The 21,838-nt window shown below is 41.4% G+C and overlaps 1 protein-coding gene across 1 annotated transcript in view; it reads left to right on the top strand.

Moving 5' to 3' along the window:
• Positions 1-21,838, top strand: part of COL22A1 (collagen type XXII alpha 1 chain) — a 305,779-nt gene that overhangs the window by 202,849 nt on the left and 81,092 nt on the right. Inside the window, exons 35-39 of the mRNA XM_044294919.1 lie at positions 482-535; positions 1,235-1,288; positions 4,594-4,647; positions 7,128-7,232; positions 7,785-7,829. Of these exons, the coding sequence (XP_044150854.1) occupies positions 482-535; positions 1,235-1,288; positions 4,594-4,647; positions 7,128-7,232; positions 7,785-7,829 (312 nt within the window). The remainder of the gene's footprint in view (positions 1-481; positions 536-1,234; positions 1,289-4,593; positions 4,648-7,127; positions 7,233-7,784; positions 7,830-21,838) is intronic.

Genomic DNA, 21,838 nt, shown 5'->3' with positions numbered 1-21,838 from the left:
CATCACACTGGAGTGGTCGTCATATGTCACCGTGCATGAAAATTTGCATCGGATCCTTATTTAAGATGGCCACGGAGGACTCTTCGCGCAAAAGGATAAGGTAAGTATGATTATTGTTTTTTGTTTTACCGCCATATTAGGGAAAATTGATTTGTTACCACGAAGCACAAGGAAATTCGGTTTTGGGGCGAATCAAGTTTTCCCTGAAGTTTGGATCGAAGTCCACTTCATGAACTTCGATTCACTCAACATTAGGTAATGACATTTTCCTAGCAGACCAAAACTGTACAAACGGAGAAGGGTGTGCATACCTATGGGGGGTGGGGTGGCTATGAAGATGGAGACAGATTGTTGGCTACATCCCTTTTCCATGGGCTTAATTTGTGTGTGCGATTAATCCATGGGGCAATCAGGGTGACCTTGGCATTAGATGACACATCTGAGTAAAACTGACCACAACTTCTGTTTTTACTTAACGCAGGGTCCAGTGGGAGAACAAGGAACCAAAGGAGAACGTGGACCTAAGGGAGATATTGTAAGTATGTCTTAAGATATACCTCAGATAACTTAAAGGTTTAGACTTTAATTGCTAGATAATAAAGGGGAACTTTGGAGGAACATCTAGTGATGCCACAATACATTTATTTATAGGGATTTCCAAGATAATATAACATTGACTACTTTCTCCATAGTGTCTGATATTACAGATTAGCCCTATTCACTTCTGTGAAGCTGAGCTGCAATAGCAGACACACCCAAGAACATAGTGTTTGGTACAGGACTGGCAGGTACTGATCAATGTGATGGATTCAGCTTCCTCTTGTACCAAATAAGTGGAGACAAGTCTGTTCTAGGGTGGGATAATACCTTTGAATACCCAATTTGTCTTCCATGTTGTAGAATCCCATCAACACTATCAAGACAAAATGTGTACAATGTAGATTAATAATATTTGCCCACCTGTCTGTGGGGATGACACCAACATGAGTGGCCTCATAGGCCCAATAGACCAAACTGCTTACTTTCACTTTAGGGAGCTATGGCTTATGGAAGCATCCTCAAGCATGGCACATGTCAGTCCTCATAATTACCCTTATTACATAAGATCATGAGAAGGTTTGAACCTCATTTCGTGTCCATGTTCTTTGTTCTATCATACAATACCTCGAATCAACTTGTATTATTCATCTCTCATACATTTCACTTTATCGTGCTACACCTTTTTTACCATCAGGGTCCACCAGGCCTTGCAGGTCAACCTGGAGCCAGGGGACTACCGGGGAATGTGGTAAGTGTTCTCGAGTATTTCTAGAAATACAAAAAGTTACCATACATCACTCAAGGGGCAGAGTGAATGCCTCAGCCAGTCCCTCAGGTTCATAAGAGGACATTTTTGGGTGGCCCTATAACAGATTTGCATTGGGGCCCCTTAGTTTTAATTTAAACCTCAGGCTATCATATAAAATACAGGCAAAAACTGAGTTTTTTTAATATTTTGCTTTCACAATCCAAATCATTCTTTTGTCATTAATGTTTTATTTTTTTATCTATTTATTCTACACTTTTTAGCACTTTTGCATGTTGGTGATTTTTCGGTCTATTGGGCACAGGACAAGAGGGATCTCTATATATTCAGGCACCTTAATTTAACAGGAAACTTGAATTGGAGAAAAACTTGCAAAAATATTCACGCACTAGTTATAACAGCTCTACAACCATAAAAACAATATAAAATATAACAAAAATAAAATAATTGTAGTGTCACCTTCCTATAAATCTGCAATCAGTTTAATGATTTTATAAAGAGACTTTAGTACAAAAAGTTATAAAAGGTTTAAAAACCTTCTGTGTAGTGTTAATTGAGAACCAAAGTGCTCAAGTAGAACACTTTGCGATGCTCGGGTGTTCTACTAAGCACAATGGAAGAACCCCAGGCACCCCCTGCTCTGAAGAGGGGAGGGTGTCAGGACTCTAGTTCAGCTCTATATTTATAGCTATATCCATATATGGAGTCATGGCTTGAGGACACCCCAGTGTATTTAAATCTAATTTCTGAACAGTTTCTGCCAGGATTTGAACTCCCAATTTTGTACATTAGAGGCAAGGACCTTATCCACTCAGCTATAAAGCTGAATGCTAAACTGTCAGAAAAACCTCATAGTAGTTTCTGATGTAGTGAGTATTCTTATTAAGCAGAATACTTATTTTATATTTCTATGCAGGTTAACATGTAGCTCTATAGTGTAGTGGCTAACATCCTTGCTTCTAATATACAAGGAGGTTGAGAGTTCAAATCCTGGCAGAAATATATGCTAAATTACATTTAAATACACTGTGCCAAGCATAGCGATGCTCAAACTAAACTGGTGTTCGGCCGAGCATGCTCGATCAACACTACTTCTGTGTATATAGGAAGCTGTTCCCAGCGTGCCATACTTACATACATTAAGAGGCTTGCATAGACATGTTACATGACAGATCTAGAATCAAGGTCATTCTTTGAAGCTGGAGCATGTGTTATAATAAGCAAAGTGCTATAGAAGGTATATATAGAACATAATGAAAGGACAGGAAGTAACTGTAGAGGTGATTTCTTCCATCTACAACGAGCTTCAAGTTGGCCTTCTCAGGACTAGATGTAACAATTAGAGATGAGCGAAATTATCAAAAATTCAATTCAGCTGCTACGCCGAAGTTCACAAAGAAATTTGATTTGTGACAAATTACTTTGACACAAATCACATTTCATTGTATGCAGTGGGCACAATGCTGGGGTACAGCGATTGCGGCGCCCCACGTCATTGAAACCCTCAGATGCCGTGTTCAACACTGATCTGAGGGTCACATTCAGCCTATCAAGGGGTTAATCAGGGGTTAAAAAAAAAGATCTCCTCACCTCATCCATTTGCTCACATAGAGACCGACACGGCCATCTTGACACGGTGACGTCTCATGGCAGCACTCGCAAGATTTGGGGCATTTTCTTCAATCAAGATGGCCGTGTCGGCCTCTCCGCGAGCAAATGGATGAGGAGAGTATGTATTTTATGTTCCCACGAAGCGTGATGAAATTCGGCTTTATGACGAATTAAATTTTTCCTGAAATTTGGAACAAAGCCCACTTCATTAACATTGATTCGCTCAACATTAGTTCCAATTATGAATGAACCATATGATTAATGGGTTATACCAGTCTTTGTATATCTCTCATCATATCCTAGAAGATTCTAGGTCTTCTAGGTCATCTAGATTTTTATAACATTAATGAGTCAAAGACTAACTGATGTAGGTCTACCTTCTGAGGCTTCACCTGTATGTAGATGCATTACTCCACTGCTGGCTTTGAATAGAATTGGTCCAGGTTTGATTGTGTAGCCAGAAGTCAAAGATCCACAACTGACATGTTCTAAAAGTCAATGGAAGGGCAAGTCAAGTGCAACCAGATGGGCAACACGGTGAAAATAGATCATAGTGTAGTAGGGTTTTTTTGGACTCAAGGAGGGACAGCCTCAAGTCAGGCTGTATTCTCATATGGTTCAACAGATTCTTTACTCAGCTGAATGGTATGTGCGCCATGTCTGAGGCACAGATATATAAGATTCATGGAACGATATGAAGATAAACATAGAGGTGGTAAATGGTTACAGTTAGAGATGTCTAAGTACATCTGCCCAACAGGTCACCAGCTTGTAGAATGCAATCAGTGAATCTTTTATTGGCCAAACGTATCTGCCCAGTTTTATCTAAAATATTTATGGAACCTGTAAAACCTAACGCCATATACAGAATCCTGTAGCATTACTAGAAATCATTTCATAGACATAACACTTTCTTCTCTGCTCGCGAGTCACAACCAAAGCCTCATTCAGAATTGTGTTGACTTCCTATTACCAGAGAGCAGTGCCTTGTGGGAACTCAGCCCAGTTATCCAGCTATAGTTAAAAGCTTTGGATACCATTGGGATAATTTTTTTCTTTTGAGGCTAAAAATCATTTTTCCAGTTGGTCTTTAAAAATGTTCAGCCATTTTTGAGATACAAGGGTTTAAAAAATCTGTCTATTTGCAGACTGTCAATGACAGCTCACGAGAAACCTTATCTCTGACCTCCTGACCTCATAAACACTCATTATAGCTAAACTCTTATCAAACTGATAAGAATATGGCTTAAATGAGTGTTTATGAGGTCAAGAGATCAGAGATAAGGCTTCAGCTGATGGAACTGAGAAGTGATACTCTGCAAACAGACTGATTTTTTAACCCTTGTATCTCAAAACCAGCTGAACAATTTAAATAAAGACCAATTAAAAAAAATATTTTTAACCCAAAATGAGTAAAGTGCAATCATAAAAAAATTGCTCTAAAGATGCTCATACCCTTTAAGCTGTTTGGTCACATGACTGTGAAGCATACTGTAGTTGCATGAACAGAATTCTTGGAGGCAGCATAAGATTTAACTGCAGTATAATAAAACATATATAACGAATGAGGTTAAAAAGCAAGGTTTTACGGCAAACATCAATCTTGGTATTTTTTTTCTCATTAGTTGAATAAAATCATAATCCAAATGCTAATAATTTTAAATCCATTTTTTAAGGGAATTCCAGGAGACGCCGGTTTGCCAGGAAAAGATGGACTGAAGGGCGAAAAGGTGAATAGATCTAATATGATTTTGCAAGCAATGAGACAGTAAATGGTACCAGCACAGTAGGCAGGGACTGCGGGGAGCCGGGCGCTTTTCCATCTGTATTCTGTCTCCTTCATTTTCCTGATATTTCTACTAAAATTGAAACTGAAAAGTTCATCAAATCAGATGTTGTCTGCCACATTTTCCCATCTGTTTACTGGAAAGCAGCAAGAGGGGAATTAGGAATGTGAAACCTGATGCTGAGTGTATGGGTCAAGAATAAGCCTGGCTGGTCAACAGCTTAAAGGCAAAATGGCCTACTCCACAGCAAAGGTCGAGGCCGTTGTATAGTGCATGCAAAAATAAGTCTAAGGTGTGTTCCCCTTTAAATATATTATTGTTTGTTGTGCCCCCATTATTGTCCCCATCTATTGACCACACATGACTGTATGCCTATTTTATTCTGTGTACATTGTGGCTGATGGGTTGCTGTATGCCCAGTGTTACACGGCACAAGAAACATAGTTTCCTGTCTGGCAGCTTGCAGAAGAAGACGGTGCTAAGCATCAGGGAAGGCCCACGCGGAGCAAGCATTGTGCCATGACATTGAGGAGAGGAGGGGGCAGCAGGAAGAGCTTGGTGCCTCAGGGATGATTGTGTCATTGGCCACCTGGAATGCTCGAGTGCCTGGGCAAGTGTTGCAAAAGAACAGGTCTCAGAACAGCTGCCATGAATTTGGTGTTGAACTGGAAGCCCGAGGTCTGAGACAGTGAGAGCCCCTGCCCTAGTAAAGTAGGTTCAGAGAGGGTGCAGAATGACCACCCAGAGGCCTAAGTGAAGCCATGTCTCCAGTTGACCCGAGTGATTGGATCTACGGGAAAATTTGGGGACAATTGCAAGAGAGATGTGCATTAATGAAAAATGTTAAGAAGTTAGGACTGCCTTCAGCGGGCATTCAGCATCCTGTGTTAGGCTACTTTCACACCTCCAGTGTGAAACTCCGCTATGGTCGTTCCGATAGACAAGAGGAGAATCGTCAGCTTGTCTGCGAGAATGCGTATGGATCTCCGCCAGACCCAATTGTATAGGATGGGGCCGGCAGACATTCCATTCGAATCTGACAGCACCTGATACGGAGAATTCTGGAAAGATGTTCTCTGCTGGAACCAGAGATGTGAAATTAGTCTTAGTGTTATACTATTGTACTCCAGTGTTGAGCAGTATACAATATATATGAGGTTCACATTGCACACTTGCAGCTGAGTGTAGAGGACTTCTGGGGAAGTTTGTGGTGTTGTTTCCATTAGGACCTATGAAGACCTATGAAGATGCAGAGGCTGTATGAACACCAAATGAACGATGCAACCACATAAGTTGTGTATAAGGTTAGAGCCCACTGTGGAAGAGGGTATCCTCTCTGAGGCTTACAGTGGCATGGCACAATTGGGAAATTGCCGGCAGTTGCTTTAACACAACCTAACTTGGTGGGTCCTTGACCGCAGTTGAAGAACCTCTCAGTTTCATTCAAACAGGAAGCTATCAATGGAAATGTAACAATATCACAAGATGCTTGAGTTGAGCCTTTGCCTGCTGTTTATGGTATTATAGTAGATGGTCAATAACCAATATGGAGGCTAGTAAAGGGGTTGTCCACTATTGAGAATGAGAGATGAGTAAATTGATTCTAAATTCAATTGGATTCAACCCAAAATTTTTTAAATGTGTTGCATCCAAATCCAAGTTTTTGTTGATTTGATTCAGTCAAATATTGGATGGGGGAGAAATTAGTTTAAAAATTAGATTATGACAGATATTAGTAATTAGAGATGAGAGAATTTATGAAAAGTTTGATTCGGCTGATTAGCCGAATTTTACTATTTTTTTTTCTTTGTGACAAATTATTTCATCATTAAGCACATTTTTTGGGCGGGTGCAATGACAGGGAGCTGCGATAGTGCCGCCCCCCATCATTGTACCCCTCAGATGCCGCATTCATACATGATCGTGGCATCTGAGTGTAAAAACAGTGCGAAAGTAACATAAAAAAATTATTAAATCATACTTACCTCCTCCATTTGCTCCCGACGGGCCGGCCGCTGCTATTTTTCATGAAGATCTGGAGCGAAATCTCACGCGGTTCAAGATTTTAGGTCAAAACGCTGGCCAGCGTGGTGACGTCTTACGTCACCACGCACAGAATTTTGGCCGAAATCTTCAATTAAGATGGCGGCTGGCGGCCCGTTGCGAGCAAATGGAGGAGGTAAGTATGTTTTTTTTTTGTTTCTAACACTATTTCAGGTTAAATCAATTCACTAACACGAAGCACAAGGAAATTCGTCTTCGAGGCGAATCAAATTTATCCAGAATTTCGGATCAAATACAACTTTGTGGGATTTGATTAGCTCATCTCTATTAGTAATATTATAGAAATAAAAAGTGAGTGCATTAACAAAGTGCAGCTGAATTACATCGCTATTCGCTAACTGATTTGTGATTTTTGTAAGGGTGAACCAGGCAGAGAAGGAAAACTTGGACCACCAGGCCCACCTGGAGATGCTGGCTTGGCTGGTTTACCTGGACTACCAGGACGAGGCAAGGATGGTGAAAGGGTAAGCTTAAGAAACATAAAGAAATACAGCACAACCCTACTTACGTTCTCCCCATACACTCAATTGCTAGTTAACCTGTTGTTTGGTATTTGACGTATGAGTGTCCAGTTCCAGCATTGTATTAGCATTATGAAAAATATACTGGATTTAATGCCCTGTTAAACCTCAAGGGGGATACTGGGGAGACATTATCTGTGTCTTTCCTGCATTTCCTTTTCTATAGATGTCCCCATGATAAAACAAAGGCTACACTTTGCTTTTTAAGTTCTCAATCAGAAGGGAAGGATGCAATAAGATATTTCAGTCAATGCCATTTGTTATTTCTATTGATAGGAAATCAATGTTTTTAGTACCATAGAAGGCATGTCAAATTAGTTGGCGTGTCATTGAGAAGCATTACCTGTATGGCCAGTTTTACCTGGTAATTTGTATAGAACAATGCAGGGAGGACAAATATCTTGTCTTCCCTGCATACTTTGAGTATCACTGTACACAAGGGAAATAGCAAATGTTATAAAAAATGTAATATTTTAATTGTAATGTTTCATGTAGGGTGAACGCGGAGCTCCTGGCCCACAAGGACAACCTGGATCTAAGGTAAGTCAAAACTCTGCGGTCATAACACAATGGTCATGAGTCCAGTAACATCAGCAGTGATCTTTGCTTGTTGACTATATAGGTAGGTAGGTCTTAAAACTTCTGACTTGTCATAGTGACATAATTGGTTCAAAGGGGCAGAAGAACTAAGCTGAGCATTTTGGCCCTTTAGCTATGACCAAAATTAGTAAAATCCTCTGTGTCATCAATGCTATATTCCCTCTGAGGGAACCTTGTTACTCCTAATGGACCGAGAATTACGATAAGTTAATTTATTTGGTTAACCCTATTAATGGGGTATCTTCCAGGAAGAGAACCATCATTAGTGCCGAAGTGGCTCCCTGTGAAGGAAAATCCAACTTTTTATCAAGCCTTGGAACATGACAAAGGAAAATGCCAAGCCAGGTAGACGAGGGGCAAGCACACGGAAACAGCTCTCTATGGATGGATATCTGGCCTTGCATTTTCCCGTCATATTTCAAGGCTTGTTAAAAAGTTGGATTTTCGCTCATAGGGAGCAACTTCCACAAGATGGCGCTAGCGAGATGGTTCTCATCCTTGCATATTCCTGAAGCATTGCCAATAAGTCTCCACACCATGGAGTGCTTCCAGTAAGTCTCCATACAGGACTGGTCTATATAAGAAATTCCAGCACCCTGCCTTAACCCTATTTAGAAAATAAGACATTTTGTGATCTATTAGATCAACATCATTCCGTCCATCTACGCAGTGTATCTCTTTTGGAACATTTGAGGGGTCAAACAAGGATTAGTTCACCACAGATTTGCTCAACATAGTCTTAGTTGGGCAAGTTGACTGACTTGATTTTGGCCTCTAATATGAGTTTCTCCAGCTTGTCTTGTCTTCTGATGGGTCTTCAGACTTCTCAATAACATGTTCTTGATTACTCAACTCATCTCCATCGTATCAGTCATACCATTTCATCCTCTTCCATTAACACTTTCAAGCATAACTAGATTTGTCCAAATGTCCTACCTACTATGAAATGTTAGTATGGTTATTTATGCTTCAAGGAAAAGTTGAATCATGAGGTCAATGATCTACTTGTCTCCCTAGCCATCTATGGTCTTCTCAAAAGTTCTTGCCAGCAACATAAACAACATAAATTTTATGCTAACATAAAACATTTATCATAGCAGTACCATAGACCTTGAATGTAGTAGAAGTGCACATTCTCAACAAAAGCTTCATTCAAGCATCTCCTGCAAATGGTCGTGCAGCAGGGCAGACGAGGGGGCATCATTTTCCACTCTACCTATCGTGGAGGCCTCAGTGTTTATGCCCACAAAGATCTAACATTTATCACCCATCCAGTAAATAGGTGATAAGCGTTTTAGGCTGGCATACCCTTGTAACATAACATGCATTTAAACGATTTGTGAATGAATAATCTTACGCAGGCTAAGTGAATAAATATATTTACTAAGTGATTAAATATAAGATAAAACAGAGAAATCACATACAGAATAGTAAAAAGTAAATAATCATGAATGGCCCTGCAATATGGGGTGACACTCCGGTCAGCATATGGTAGCACATGGACAACACCCCAGGCTATACAAGAGATATGGCAAATCAATACTTCATCCTACCTAGAATGAAGTCTTTAATAGAGTGCCCCGAATGTATGTGTGCCACAGAGTTTAAACCGTTTAGCCCCTCGTCCAGTGTGCAGCATGCATGCCTCTAAGATCACTCAGGAATGTGTTCTTATCAGCACAATGGGGGATGGGTATTACATTACAAGGCACATCATTAAACAGAATGGTTATAATAAAAGGGAACAGAATTAAAGGGACAGACCCAATCAGTACTTAAAAAAATGCCCTTACAATACAATCCCCTTAAGACTCTTTGTTAAAATAATTCCCTTCTAGCCTTACTCTACCAAGTCCTGTGATTTTTTTTTTGGGAGTGTCTTCTCCCCTAAAACTACCTTAAAAATTTACTATGCTTGAATTTCATGGCCGTGTTAATACAACTGAATAAATTCTGTGCAAAGATAAAGACACCAGGCAGCTTCAGAAAAGACACGTGTTAAGTGCCCTGTGGGTCAAAGACTCTCAGGAGGATCTCATCCACAGCTGTATTAAAAAACAAAACAAAACAAAAAAACAGCAATGGAGAGACATAAATATAAGAAAATTGAAACAAATGAGTAGGAAGGAAAGAAAATATAGACTGGAGTATTAATAGGTGTGATATGTGCGGAAAGTCACCAGATGATTTATTCTACTGACACAAGTAAGGAAAAGGAGAAGAAGAAATGCACGGCTGGGCAATTAGCGTTTGGTACAATGCATTCATTTTTCTCCCTAATTGCTCCCTGGAGCTTTCATTAAAATGGTATTTAGTGACATGGCCGTCAGAAGCAGCAGATCCTTTCTTCTGACCTGTGTGTATAATGTTCTGTAGGCTCCAAATGAATACTAAAATTATTTTATCACTTGGAAGAGTCCTTAAAAATCAGGTACTTCGTCATGCCTTTGAACGTTTAGATGTTCCAAGAGTTTTCTGTCTTTTTCAAGGTTGTTTAGAACATGAAGAGTTAAGATGACAGGAAAACTTTTTTTAGTAATGACTGACCAAAATGCGTCCTTCACTGCATATACACTCATTAAAAAAAATAAAAAACATAACTCACCCAGATAGAAATGTCGAATTGCTCCAAAACTCGGGTGTCAGGCAGATATGATAGCATGTGCCACAAGAGGGAGTAAAAGTGCTTCTCCTACTGCCCTATAAAAAAGCTCTCAGAGGCAACCTTTGGGTAGTGTACTTCTTAGTGAGAGATTGTTGACTTCTAGACACGTTTCTATGATGCACACAAAGACATTTGACAGGCTTGGGGAGGCGGCACATGACTGGACTGAGAGAACCAGGATGGTTGTTTTGATTAACTGTCCACTGTCTAGGCTGTTCTCACCAATCTGTTAGGAGGTGTTGCGAGCAGTAGTTAGGTGAGGGCACACATGGTCAACACGCCCCTGATGGTCCAGGCAGACCATCAATAGAGAGGATCATTTGATGTAGCATGTGCAGCTCTCACAGTTTCATTGTCTACCATCCAGACACAAGTGGCCCTGTCAACTTTGTTTGCAGTCGTGCTATGAACAAGAAACCTGGACTGCTATGGAGTGGAAATGTATCATCTTTAGTGATAAATCCAGGTTCTGTTTGGTATCTGATGATGGTCAGGTTCGCATGTGGAGGCCTCTTGGTGAGCGCTTCAATCCTGGCTTTGCTGTGGAGCGACACACTGCCCCCACAGCTGTTGTGATGATCTGGAGAACCAATGCATACGACCCTAGTAGTGATACAAGGGACACTAACAGCTCAGCGATATGTGCAGGACATCCCGGTGCGACATGTGATCCTCTCATGGCAGGATAATAGGTTTCCAGGGATGTCTCCATCAGATTACAACACTTCCTTGGCTGTACTGGTGGCAGATCTATTGCCAATTCAGCATTTATTGGACCAGCTGGGACACCAGTTTCAGCAACCAATGAATGTGCAGGATCTACAGACCCAGCTGTAACATCTGTGGTCAAATATGCCGCAGGATACTAGGAACCTGTATGCCTCCATGCTCAACCATATTTCATCTTGCAACCAGGCTAAAGGACGTATCTCATCTTGCACCAAGGCTAGAGGCTGTATCTCATCTTGTATCCAGGCTAGAGGCTGTATTTCTTTTTGTATCCAGGCTAGAGGCCATATATCATCTTGTATCAAGGCTAGAGGCCGTATCTCATCTTGTGTCCAGGCTACAGGCCGTATCTCATCTTGTATCCAGACCAGATGCCGTATTTCATCTTGCACCCAGGCTAGAGGCTGTATCTCACCTTGCATCCAGGCTAGAGGCCGTATCTCATCTTGTATCCAGACTAAAGGCGGGATTTAATCTTGTATCCAGGCTAGAGGTCATATCTCATGTTGTATCCAGGCTACAGGCCGTATCTCATCTTGTATCCAGGCTAGAGGCCATATCAAATCTTGTATCCAGGCTAGAGGCTATATCTCATCTTGTATCCAGGATAGATGCTGTATCTCATCTTGTATCCTGGCTAGAGGCTGTACCTCATCTTGTATCCAGGTTATAGGCTGTATCTTATCTTGTATACCGGTTGTAGGCTGTATCTCATCTTTTATCCAGGCTAGAGGCTGTATCTCAACATGTATCCAGGCTAGAGGCTGTATCATATCTTGTATACAGGCTAGAGGCCATATCTCATCTTGTATCCAGGCTAGAGGCTGTATCTCATCTTGTATCCAGGCTAGAGGCCGTATCTCATCTTGTATCCAGGCTAGAGGCTGTATCTCAACATGTATCCAGGCTAGAGGCTGTATCATATCTTGTATACAGGCTAGAGGCTATATCTCATCTTGTATCCAGGCTAGAGGCCGTATCTCATCTTGCATTCAGGCTTAAGGCCGTATCTCATCTTGTATCCAGGCTAGAGGCTATATCTCAACATGTATCCAGGCTAGAGGCTGTGTCTCATCATGTATCCAAGCTAGAGGCTGTATCTCAACATGTATCCAGGCTAGAGGCTGTATCATATCTTGTATACAGGCTAGAGGCCAAATCTCATCTTGTATACAGGCTAGAGGCCATATCTCATCTTGTATCCAGGCTAGAGGCTGTATCTCATCTTGTATCCAGGCTTCAGGCCGTATCTCATCTTGTATCCAGGCTAGAGGCTGTATCTCAACATGTGTCCAGGCTAGAGGCCGTGTCTCATCATGTATCCAAGCTAGAGGCTGTATCTCAACATGTATCCAGGCTAGAGGCTGTATCATATCTTGTATACAGGCTAGAGGCCAAATCTCATCTTGTATCCAGGCTAGAGGCTGTATCTCATCTTATATCCAGGCTAAAGGCCATATCTCATATTGTATCCAGGCTATAGGCTGTATCTCATCTTGTATCCAGGCTAGAGGTCGTATCTCATCTTGTATCCAGGCTAGAGGTCGTATCTCATCTTGTATCCAGGCTAGAGGTCGTATCTCATCTTGTATCCAGGCCAGAGGCACCCAATGATGTCCTATAACCTAGTACAGTTTTCCACAATAATCCTCTCCTTTTCTCTAATATTATAATCACTTCCATTTCTTATCATTACAGTCACACAGAGAAAGATTCAGTCCAACATCTCCTTCTTGGTGCAGGATTTTTTTGTCATTGAGTGTAAATATATACAGTATATATTCACTCAATGAAAGCAAGCAAATGGAGACGATGTGCCTTGACCTTTGATCTTGCTGTATTTTGGGTTATCCTACATCCAGGTGCACTGTCGATACCAGAGTACTGACAGATGTGTATAAAGGGACATGTAGCAGCAAGGTCCCTCATAAGACTGTCAGACACAGTACCCAAGTACTAGTGACAATGCCCCTAGATAAATGAAAGACTAGATGACCCTATTACAATGACAGCTGAGTGCTTAAAGGTCCACCCACAATGCCCTTATAACAATGACAGCTGTAAATCTTCTAATGCCAACTACACCAATGACAAGTGCAGTGTAACGGCAGTTGCTGACCGCAGATGTTCCCCTACTCACCGCCACAGTCCCAGGCTCTGTGTTTAAGTTAGCACTGTCCTTCCTGGATGCCTCCTTCATTGTCCATGTCCAGCTGCATTACAGGCAGGTAGCTGTGGTGTTCTGTTGTCAGTGTCTTCCCATTCATTACCCCTTCCTGGATTCTGTCCTTGCAGGCATCGTCCTTCCTAGAATCCACTACACAGTTTCCTTCCAGCCCTGCACACTGCATGCCTTCCAACCGGTTCTCTGTAGCACCTCCTTAAGGGCCAGCGTGCATCCCTTTCTGTTCTCTAAATGTTTTGCACATGTGACCAATCCCAGCCTTCCTGCACCTATATAAGTGGTCCAGCCCCCTTCCCAGGTGCCTGAGCATCAAAGGTCCTTGAGCCCTACAAAGATAGAATTCTTTTGTGCTTGAGTTCCTGTGTTCCTGACCCATGCTTGTCTTCTCATTCCGCTAACTGTCTGATCCTTGCCTGCTATGACCTGTATCTGTGCCGCCTTCACTGACCTATTGCTTGACTTCGCCTCTGCCTCATCCTTGGTCCTGCACTGTCGTGCATGGTTATGACTCGGCCTGTTGACTATCACTGTACCTTTGGTACCTTGCTCTGGTACCTCGCTCTGGTACCTCGCTCTGGTACCTCCTGGTCTGCCTGGAACAACTGCTTCCTGTGCAAATCCTCTTCAAGAGGTAGCGACCTGGTGTTCCCCTGGGGAAAGTCTATTCCCCCATCAGGGGTACTTCGAAGAACGAGGGGTTCGCTTAGACAATGCCCTTAGAGGAGGAAGGTCACATGGCACAATGGGTTCACCCTGACTGATTTGTGACATGCAGTAACCACAATACCAGCTGAGTCACTCCCAATCAGCCCTTGTGCCATCTGCATTGTGTTTAATCAGCTGTAGTGTACTTACCTGCTCCACCCACCTTCTGCAGCCAACAGGAAGTTACATACTTTTCCTTTCCTGTGGCAGGAATGAAGCTCTCCAAGACAGTGTTTGTAATCTGGGACTGTTCAAATGAATTCAAGATGCTTGGAAGGCTAGCCTTCAGAAGAAGGAGCAGTCCTTCTTGCCCTTAATGAATTAAATTGAGGCTCTGGGTGTAGCAGCATGATGGAGGACATGTTGAGAGATACGTAGTATTCTACTTCTACAATTTAGAGAATGCTTTTGTGATGATTGCATGGAAGAAGTTACAGGGGACGCTGACAGCAGAGTTTCATTTTGTGGCAGATAGTATAATAGTATTATGATCGTTGGGTCTTCTGAAGGTTCCTAATCACCATGCCAAGTTTTTCATTTTTAATGTTTCATAATTTTAAAAACGAAAAACTTTGTTAAACTGTTTATACATTTATTTTCAGATTCTTTTTTACGCCATACCTTCTTCTTAGTCACTCTTTGTTAAAGGGATCTGTTAAATTTGGAGTACCGCACACCCTTGATTGCTGGTGCCAGCAATCGTGATCAAGTAGTAGAAAATTGCAGCACACAGTATTTTTCTTTGCTTGTTAAATTTTAATCATCATATGATCATGATCCAGTGCAATTACAGGGTATATAGGACGGGCATGTGTAAATCAGTATGGCGAGTCGGCGACCGGACGTTTCGGCCTGTCAGGGCCTTCTTCAGCGGTCTTAATCTAAAACAGAGCAAAACGTACTTCCGTAAGCAATGGGGTACATGCATAGAGATCAAAATTGATGAAAAATTATAAAGAAAGTTTTTTTATATATAGAACACAAAATAAAAACATATTGAAAAAAAATATATATATATGCGGAGGAATTAAAAACAAGAGACAGTTTGTTAAAGTCTAGGAGTGAACAGAATCGTATCGCCAACTATGGTACAGAAGTTGCAATAATGACATACATAAATGCGGTCTGTTGTTCTCATGGTGGGTCATAGGATCTTATTAACTCATGGCCTATTTTTCCAGTATAAATAGTATATATACCTGTGTATATCTATATGGCCAGAAGACGTATATTGGACTAGACAGCTCTAACTGGAGCAGCAACAAGGTAAACATACAGCATAGGCAACATTATTGGACATTCATGCAAATAGTTATACATTCACCACTGTTAGGAAGGTAGCAAAGAGTTAAGGTCCTATCAGTATTTACCTGTAGTTGTGCCCCTGTGGTGTGTCGTGCTGTATGCAGGGCATTGACACTGAAAGCGCGCCCTTTAACCCCTTAAGGACTTAGGGCGTACCGGAACGCCCTATTTCCCGAATCCCTAAGGACTCAGGGCGTACCGGTACGTCCTAAGTTTAGATTGCGGCGCCGCGGGGGTTAATCCGAACAGGATGCCGGCTGAAATCATTCAGCCGGCATCCTGTCACAACGCCAGGGGGGTCAATTCAGACCTGCGGCTTGCTGCGTTTTCGGCAGTTTCTGATCAGAAACTTTAATGTGCGGAAACTATAGATTTTTCACCCCCCCTGCACCCCTGAATGATTTGATACCGGCAGGTGGTGCAGGGGGGGGTGTTGCGGGCGGTGCGGGAGGCGGGCGGTGTGGCCGCCTCCTCTTGAATATTCATTGGTGGCCAGTGGGTATACCAGAGTGTCCGCACATTGCTGACACTCTGGTATAAACGGATGACATCTGTGATGCGATGTCAGCCGTTTAACCCTTTCCATACCGCGGTCCGTACAGATATGGAAGAGCAAAGGTTAACAGTCGGGAGCTCCCTCCCTCTCCGATCGGGGGGCTGCTGTGCCTTTTCAGCCCCCAGACAGGATGGGGTCACAGAGGGAGGGAGCCCCCCTCCTTACCCTTCCCCGTCTGTTCAGTTGTGTCCACAACTGAGCAGACGGGGAAGGTTCCCATGGCAACAGGACGCCTTCTCAGGCATCCTGCTGTCCATGGTGCTGAACAGATCTGTGCTAAAGGCATAGATCTGTTCAAAGTGTAAGTAAAATACAGTACAATACACTATATAGAGTACTGTACTGTATTATACAGACATCAGACCCACTGGATCTTCAAGATCTCGGTAAAAAAAATGTAAAAAAAAAATGAAAAAAGTAAAAAATAAAAATAAAAATAATTATCACTGAATAAAAAATAAATAAAATAAATACACTACACATATTAGGTATCGCCGCGTCTGTAACGACCTGATCTATAAAACGGTCATGTTACTTTCCCCGCACGGTGAACGCCATATAAAATCAAAAAATAAAACTATGAGAAAATTGAAATTTTGCCCACCTTACTTCCCAAAAAGGTAATAAAAGTGATCAAAAAAGTTGCATGTACGCCAAAATAGTACCAATCAAACCGTCATCTCATCCCGCAAAAATCGTACCCTACCCAAGATAATCGCCCAAAAACTGAAAAAAACTATGGCTCTTAGACTATGGAAACACAAAAACATGATTTTTTTTGTTTCAAAAATAAAATCATTGTGTAAAACTTACATTAAAAAAAGTATGCATATTAGGTATCGCCGCGTCCGTATCAATCGGCTCTATAAAAATATCACATGACCTAACCCCTCAGGTGAGCACCGTAAAAAAATCTAAAAGTCATATGCACCCCAAAATAGTGCCAATAAAACCGTCATCTCATCCCACAAAAAATGAGACCCTACCCAAGGTAATCGCCCAAAAACTGAAAAACTTATGGCTCTCAGACTATGGAGATACTAAAACATGATTTTTTTTGTTTAAAAAATGAAATCATTGTGTAAAACTTACATAAATAAAATAATTGTATACATATTAGGTATCGCCGCATCCGTGACAACCTGCTCTATAAAAATACAACATGATCTAACCTGTCAGAAGAATGTTGTAAATAACAAAAAAAACTGTGCCAAAAAAGCAATTTCTTGTTATCTTGCCTCACAAAAAGTGTATTATAGAGCAACCAAAAATCATATGTACCCTAAACTAGTACCAAAACTGCCACCCTATCCCATAGTTTCGAAAATTGAGTCACTTTTTGGGAGTTTCTACTCTAGTGGTGCATCAGGGGGGCTTCAAATGGGATACGGTGTAAAAAAAAAACAGTCCAGCAAAATCTGCCTTCCAAAAACCGTATGGCATTCCTTTCCTTCTGCGCCCTGCCGTGTGCCCGTACAGCAGTTTACGACCACATATGGAGTGTTTCTGTAAAGAATCAGGGACATAAATAATGAGTTTGTTTGGCTGTTAACCCTTGCTTTGTAACTGAAAAAAAAATATTAAAATGGAAAATCATCCAAAAAAGTGAAATTTTGAAATTGTATCTCTATTTTCCATTAAATCTTGTGCAACACCTAAAGGGTTAACAAAGTTTGTAAAATCAGTTTTGAATACCTTGAGGGGTGTAGTTTATAGAATGGGGTCATTTTTGGGTGGTTTCTATTATGTAAGCCTCACAAAGGGACTTCAGACCTGAACTGGTCCCTAAAAATTGGGTTTTTGAAAGTTTCTGAAAAATTTCAAGATTTGCTTCTAAACTTCTAAGCCTTGTAACGTCCCCAAAAAATAAAATATAATTCCCAAAATGATCCAAACATGAAGTAGACATATGGGGAATGTAAAGTAATAACTATTTTTTTAGGTATTACTATGTATTATAGAAGTTGAGAAATTGAAACTTGGAAATTTGCAATTGTTTTACAAATTGTGGGTAAATTTGGTATTTTTTTTATAAATAAAAATGAATTATTTTTACTTCATTTTACCAGTGTCATGAAGTACACTATGTGACAAAAAAGACTATCTCAGAATGGCCTGGATAAGTCAAAGCATTTTAAAGTTATCAGCACTTAAAGTGACACTGGCCAAGTCCTTAAGGTGAAATAGGGCTGAGTCCTTAAGGGGTTAAAGCGGCGAGGGACGCCAGGCTTGCTGGTCACGTCCGGCTTGAGTCACGTGACATGGGCGGAGCCGACGTGCGTTCCACCTGCGTGTCAAGCGCTCAGGCCGGACGGTGCTGCGCTGTCTGGGAGGAGGAGAATGCCGAGTCATGTGATGTTATCACATGTCTCGGGGGAGGGTCTGTTTATATTCTAGGCGGTATGCCAAATAGGATGAATTATAAGGGCAGACTTTATATAGAACATAAGGAAATTATTAGTGGCATGCCATATATGAACAATATACAGGTGTCTGGGCATAACAGAATCGGTAATGCCACTATGGGCAATATATAGTGACCTCTAGAGAAGCGCATATAAAGATTCTAAATGTCTATTTATTCTATCTACAGTATCTTTATATTAAGCCCCATCATATCGGACTCGTGAACGAGCCTCGCCTCTAAAAATACGTTTTTACTGGACTGGCCAATCTTGCTGGTGCACCTTCGGTGTGAAAAACTGCCAAGAATTAACATCTAGAAGAAGTAACATGATGAATTAGAACTTCGCAAATTTCAATTTCAAGTCATAAGCCCAATTTCCTTCTTAACAGTTTAAATGAAAGTTTTTGATCTGATGGAAGTGAAACAAGTAAAAATCTCATTGTCCTTCAAGCTTTACTGGTTTTGAAAAATTGCGCAGTAGGGGAAGAGTTTTAGGTGCCGCGACTTTGTGTTCATTATACTGGAATAAGGGTACTTTCACACTAGCGTTATAGGAATCCGGCAGGCAGTTCCGTTGCCGGAACTGCCTGCCGGATCGGAAATCCGTGTGCAAACGGATACCATTTGTTTCTGGATCCGGATGCGGATGCGTTTGACAAATGCATTGGAATACTGGATCCGTCCCTCCGGTGTCATCCAGAAAAACGGATACAGTATTTTTTTTCTTCACACTTTAAAGGGTCTGGATCCGTTTTTCCAGAACTCTTGGTACCGGATCCAGCATTAGTACATTTCAATGGAAAATAATGCTGACATTCAGTCAAGTGTTCCGTAATTTTGGCCGGAGAAAATACTGCAGAATGCTGCAGTATTTTCTCCAGCCAAATACCGTAAAAGTGACTGAACTGAAGATGAGGCATCCTGAACGGACTGCTCTCCATTCAGAATGCATTAGGACAAAAATGAAGCGTTTTTTCCGTTATTCAGCCCCTAGGACGGAAATCAATACTGGAAAACTTTAACCCAAGTGTGAAAGTACCCTTCGACGATGAAGCAAATTCTACTTCAGAGACTCAATTACTAATCACATTTTTCAGCTGTTTCTTTATATTCTACTTTGCAGCATTCATGTAATAACCTGTCAGCAGGATCAGCCCTATTAATCCCTTCAAGGCATGTGACGTGACGTACAGGGCTATGAGTAAATCTCATAGGCCCCAGCTTTGAGGTCTATGAGAGAAGCAATCTGATGATTGGTTATTCAAATTCCCTATAGGAACTATTAAAAAGTGTAAAAAAATGAGAAAAATGTTTTTTAAAATATATTGAAAATAAAAAATTTAAAAATTCAAATCACCCACCTTTCCCCAAATAAAAAAAAAAAAACTGTAAAAATCATGGCCATCGCCGCATGTGCAAACGCCCATACTATTAAAATATAAAAATATTTATCCCATTTGGCAAATGGCGAAACAGAAAAAAAGTCAAAATGACTGATTCGCCGTTTTTGGTCACTTCAGCTCCCACAGAAAATTGAATAAAAGGTCATCAAAAAGACATACACGCCGCAAATGGTATCATTGAAAAGTACGGATCGTCCTGCAAAAAATGATCCCTCAACCAACTCCGTACACATAACTACAAAAAAGTTATTGAGGTCAGAATATGGCGATGAAAAGAAAAAACAAATACATATGTGGTATCGATGTAATTGTACTGACCTGTAGAATGAAAGTAACAGGTCAGTTTTTCCGTATAGGGAACGCTTTAAAAACAAAACCCATAAAACTGTTGCGGAATTGCATTTTTTTATAATCTAACTAATTATATACAATCACTAACTACTAAAAAGTACCTTAGATGTATTCACTTACTGGTGTGACAGATGGTTACCTCATAATATACACACAAAGATGCCGCATGCCGCATGCTAATGAGCTGATTTGAGTCCAGCGTGATGTCATTGAGTCCAGCGTATATTTAATTCAGAGCTATAGCCACTCCCCTGCCCACCTGCTGCTGATTCATATGGAAAAAAACTGTCAATCAGCAGCAGGTGGGCGGGGATCGTCAGGAGCTCATGAATATTCAGGACTCATCATTATCAGCTGGAGCTTTTCAATACAGGATGTTGGCAGATTGACTGGGTCAATTAAAGAAAGTGACCCAGCATTTTGCTAAGAGAATCAGTCACTTATTTATGTTGCCCTTAGTTAGGACACCATAAAACTGGTGACAGGTTCCCTTTAACCACTGCTCTCAGCACCTCCTACCAAACAGGTCAGATCAGCCTAAGTGGTAGAAAATTTGTCGGAATGAGTCAAATTACCATTTTTGTTTCTCTCAGTCCAATGTGCCTCCAGTCAACTAGGCAAAATGTCTTTGGGAGTCGTAGAGGCATGTCTAGCAGTCGACTAATATCTCACCATCTACATATGTGCCTGAGACATAACTACATGCTGCGTTTTGGAGCAATCTGACATTTCAATATGGGTGCGGTATTTTATTTTTATTTTTTATTTTTATCTTTTGCCATGCACTACTTTCCCACATACAATGTGCAAAGCTTTTCTTTCCCTCTCTATTTACCTGTCCCTAGGATAGGTGGGGTCCACAGGGTGACGGACGGAACAGTAGAATGAAGGAGCTGCTGTGTTTCACCCTTTTTACTGTTTTATGACATACAGTGGCACATGAGGACAAGCAACCATGTCCGATACTACAGCTCAACACTATGCACTTGAAATCAGGTTCAGACCTCCATGCAGGGGCATAACTACCATAGCAGCAGCCCATGCGACAGTTATGGGGCCCAGGGCAAGAGGGGGTCCCGTCTTAGTTGGGATTATCTCCTCTTCTACTGGGGGTGGAAACTTGGTCAGGACTCTACCCTCTAAAGCAGGAGTGCACAACCTTTTTTGGTCTGGGGGCCGCATTGTCACATCGCTCTATTTCAAGGGGCCGCAAATAAAAAAATGTTGATCGGCGCTCATCTGCCTATTACACAAGCCAGTGCAAAGTGACTGGGGAGGAGTGATCGCCGCCACAGTTGTGCTGCAGATAATCGGACATCTTTCATCCTGATAAAATATGCAAATCAGCCGACAAATGAGCAATTCCTTGTTTATCGACTGATCAGCTGCACGATTATACTGGCCAGATATAAGATATGAGCGCTCCGATGAACACTTGTTCCCAGTAATTGTCTCAAATATCGTGCTGCAGCATAACCCCTGAAACCAGTAAGTTATACTTACCTGCTCCCCGCCTCTCTGGTTCGTTGAATTGCCTCCGCTGTTTACAACTGGCAGTGCATGGACATGGTCATACACCACTCCAGACAATGACTGGCTTAGGCAGTGATGTGGCCACAAGCAGCGTGTCACTGCTGAAGCCA

The sequence above is a fragment of the Bufo gargarizans genome, chromosome 5, assembly GCF_014858855.1.
Source record: "Bufo gargarizans isolate SCDJY-AF-19 chromosome 5, ASM1485885v1, whole genome shotgun sequence".
NCBI lineage: Eukaryota > Metazoa > Chordata > Amphibia > Anura > Bufonidae > Bufo > Bufo gargarizans.
The sequence above is the reverse complement of the archived record's forward strand: the minus strand, read 5'-3'. Positions and strand labels throughout refer to the sequence as shown.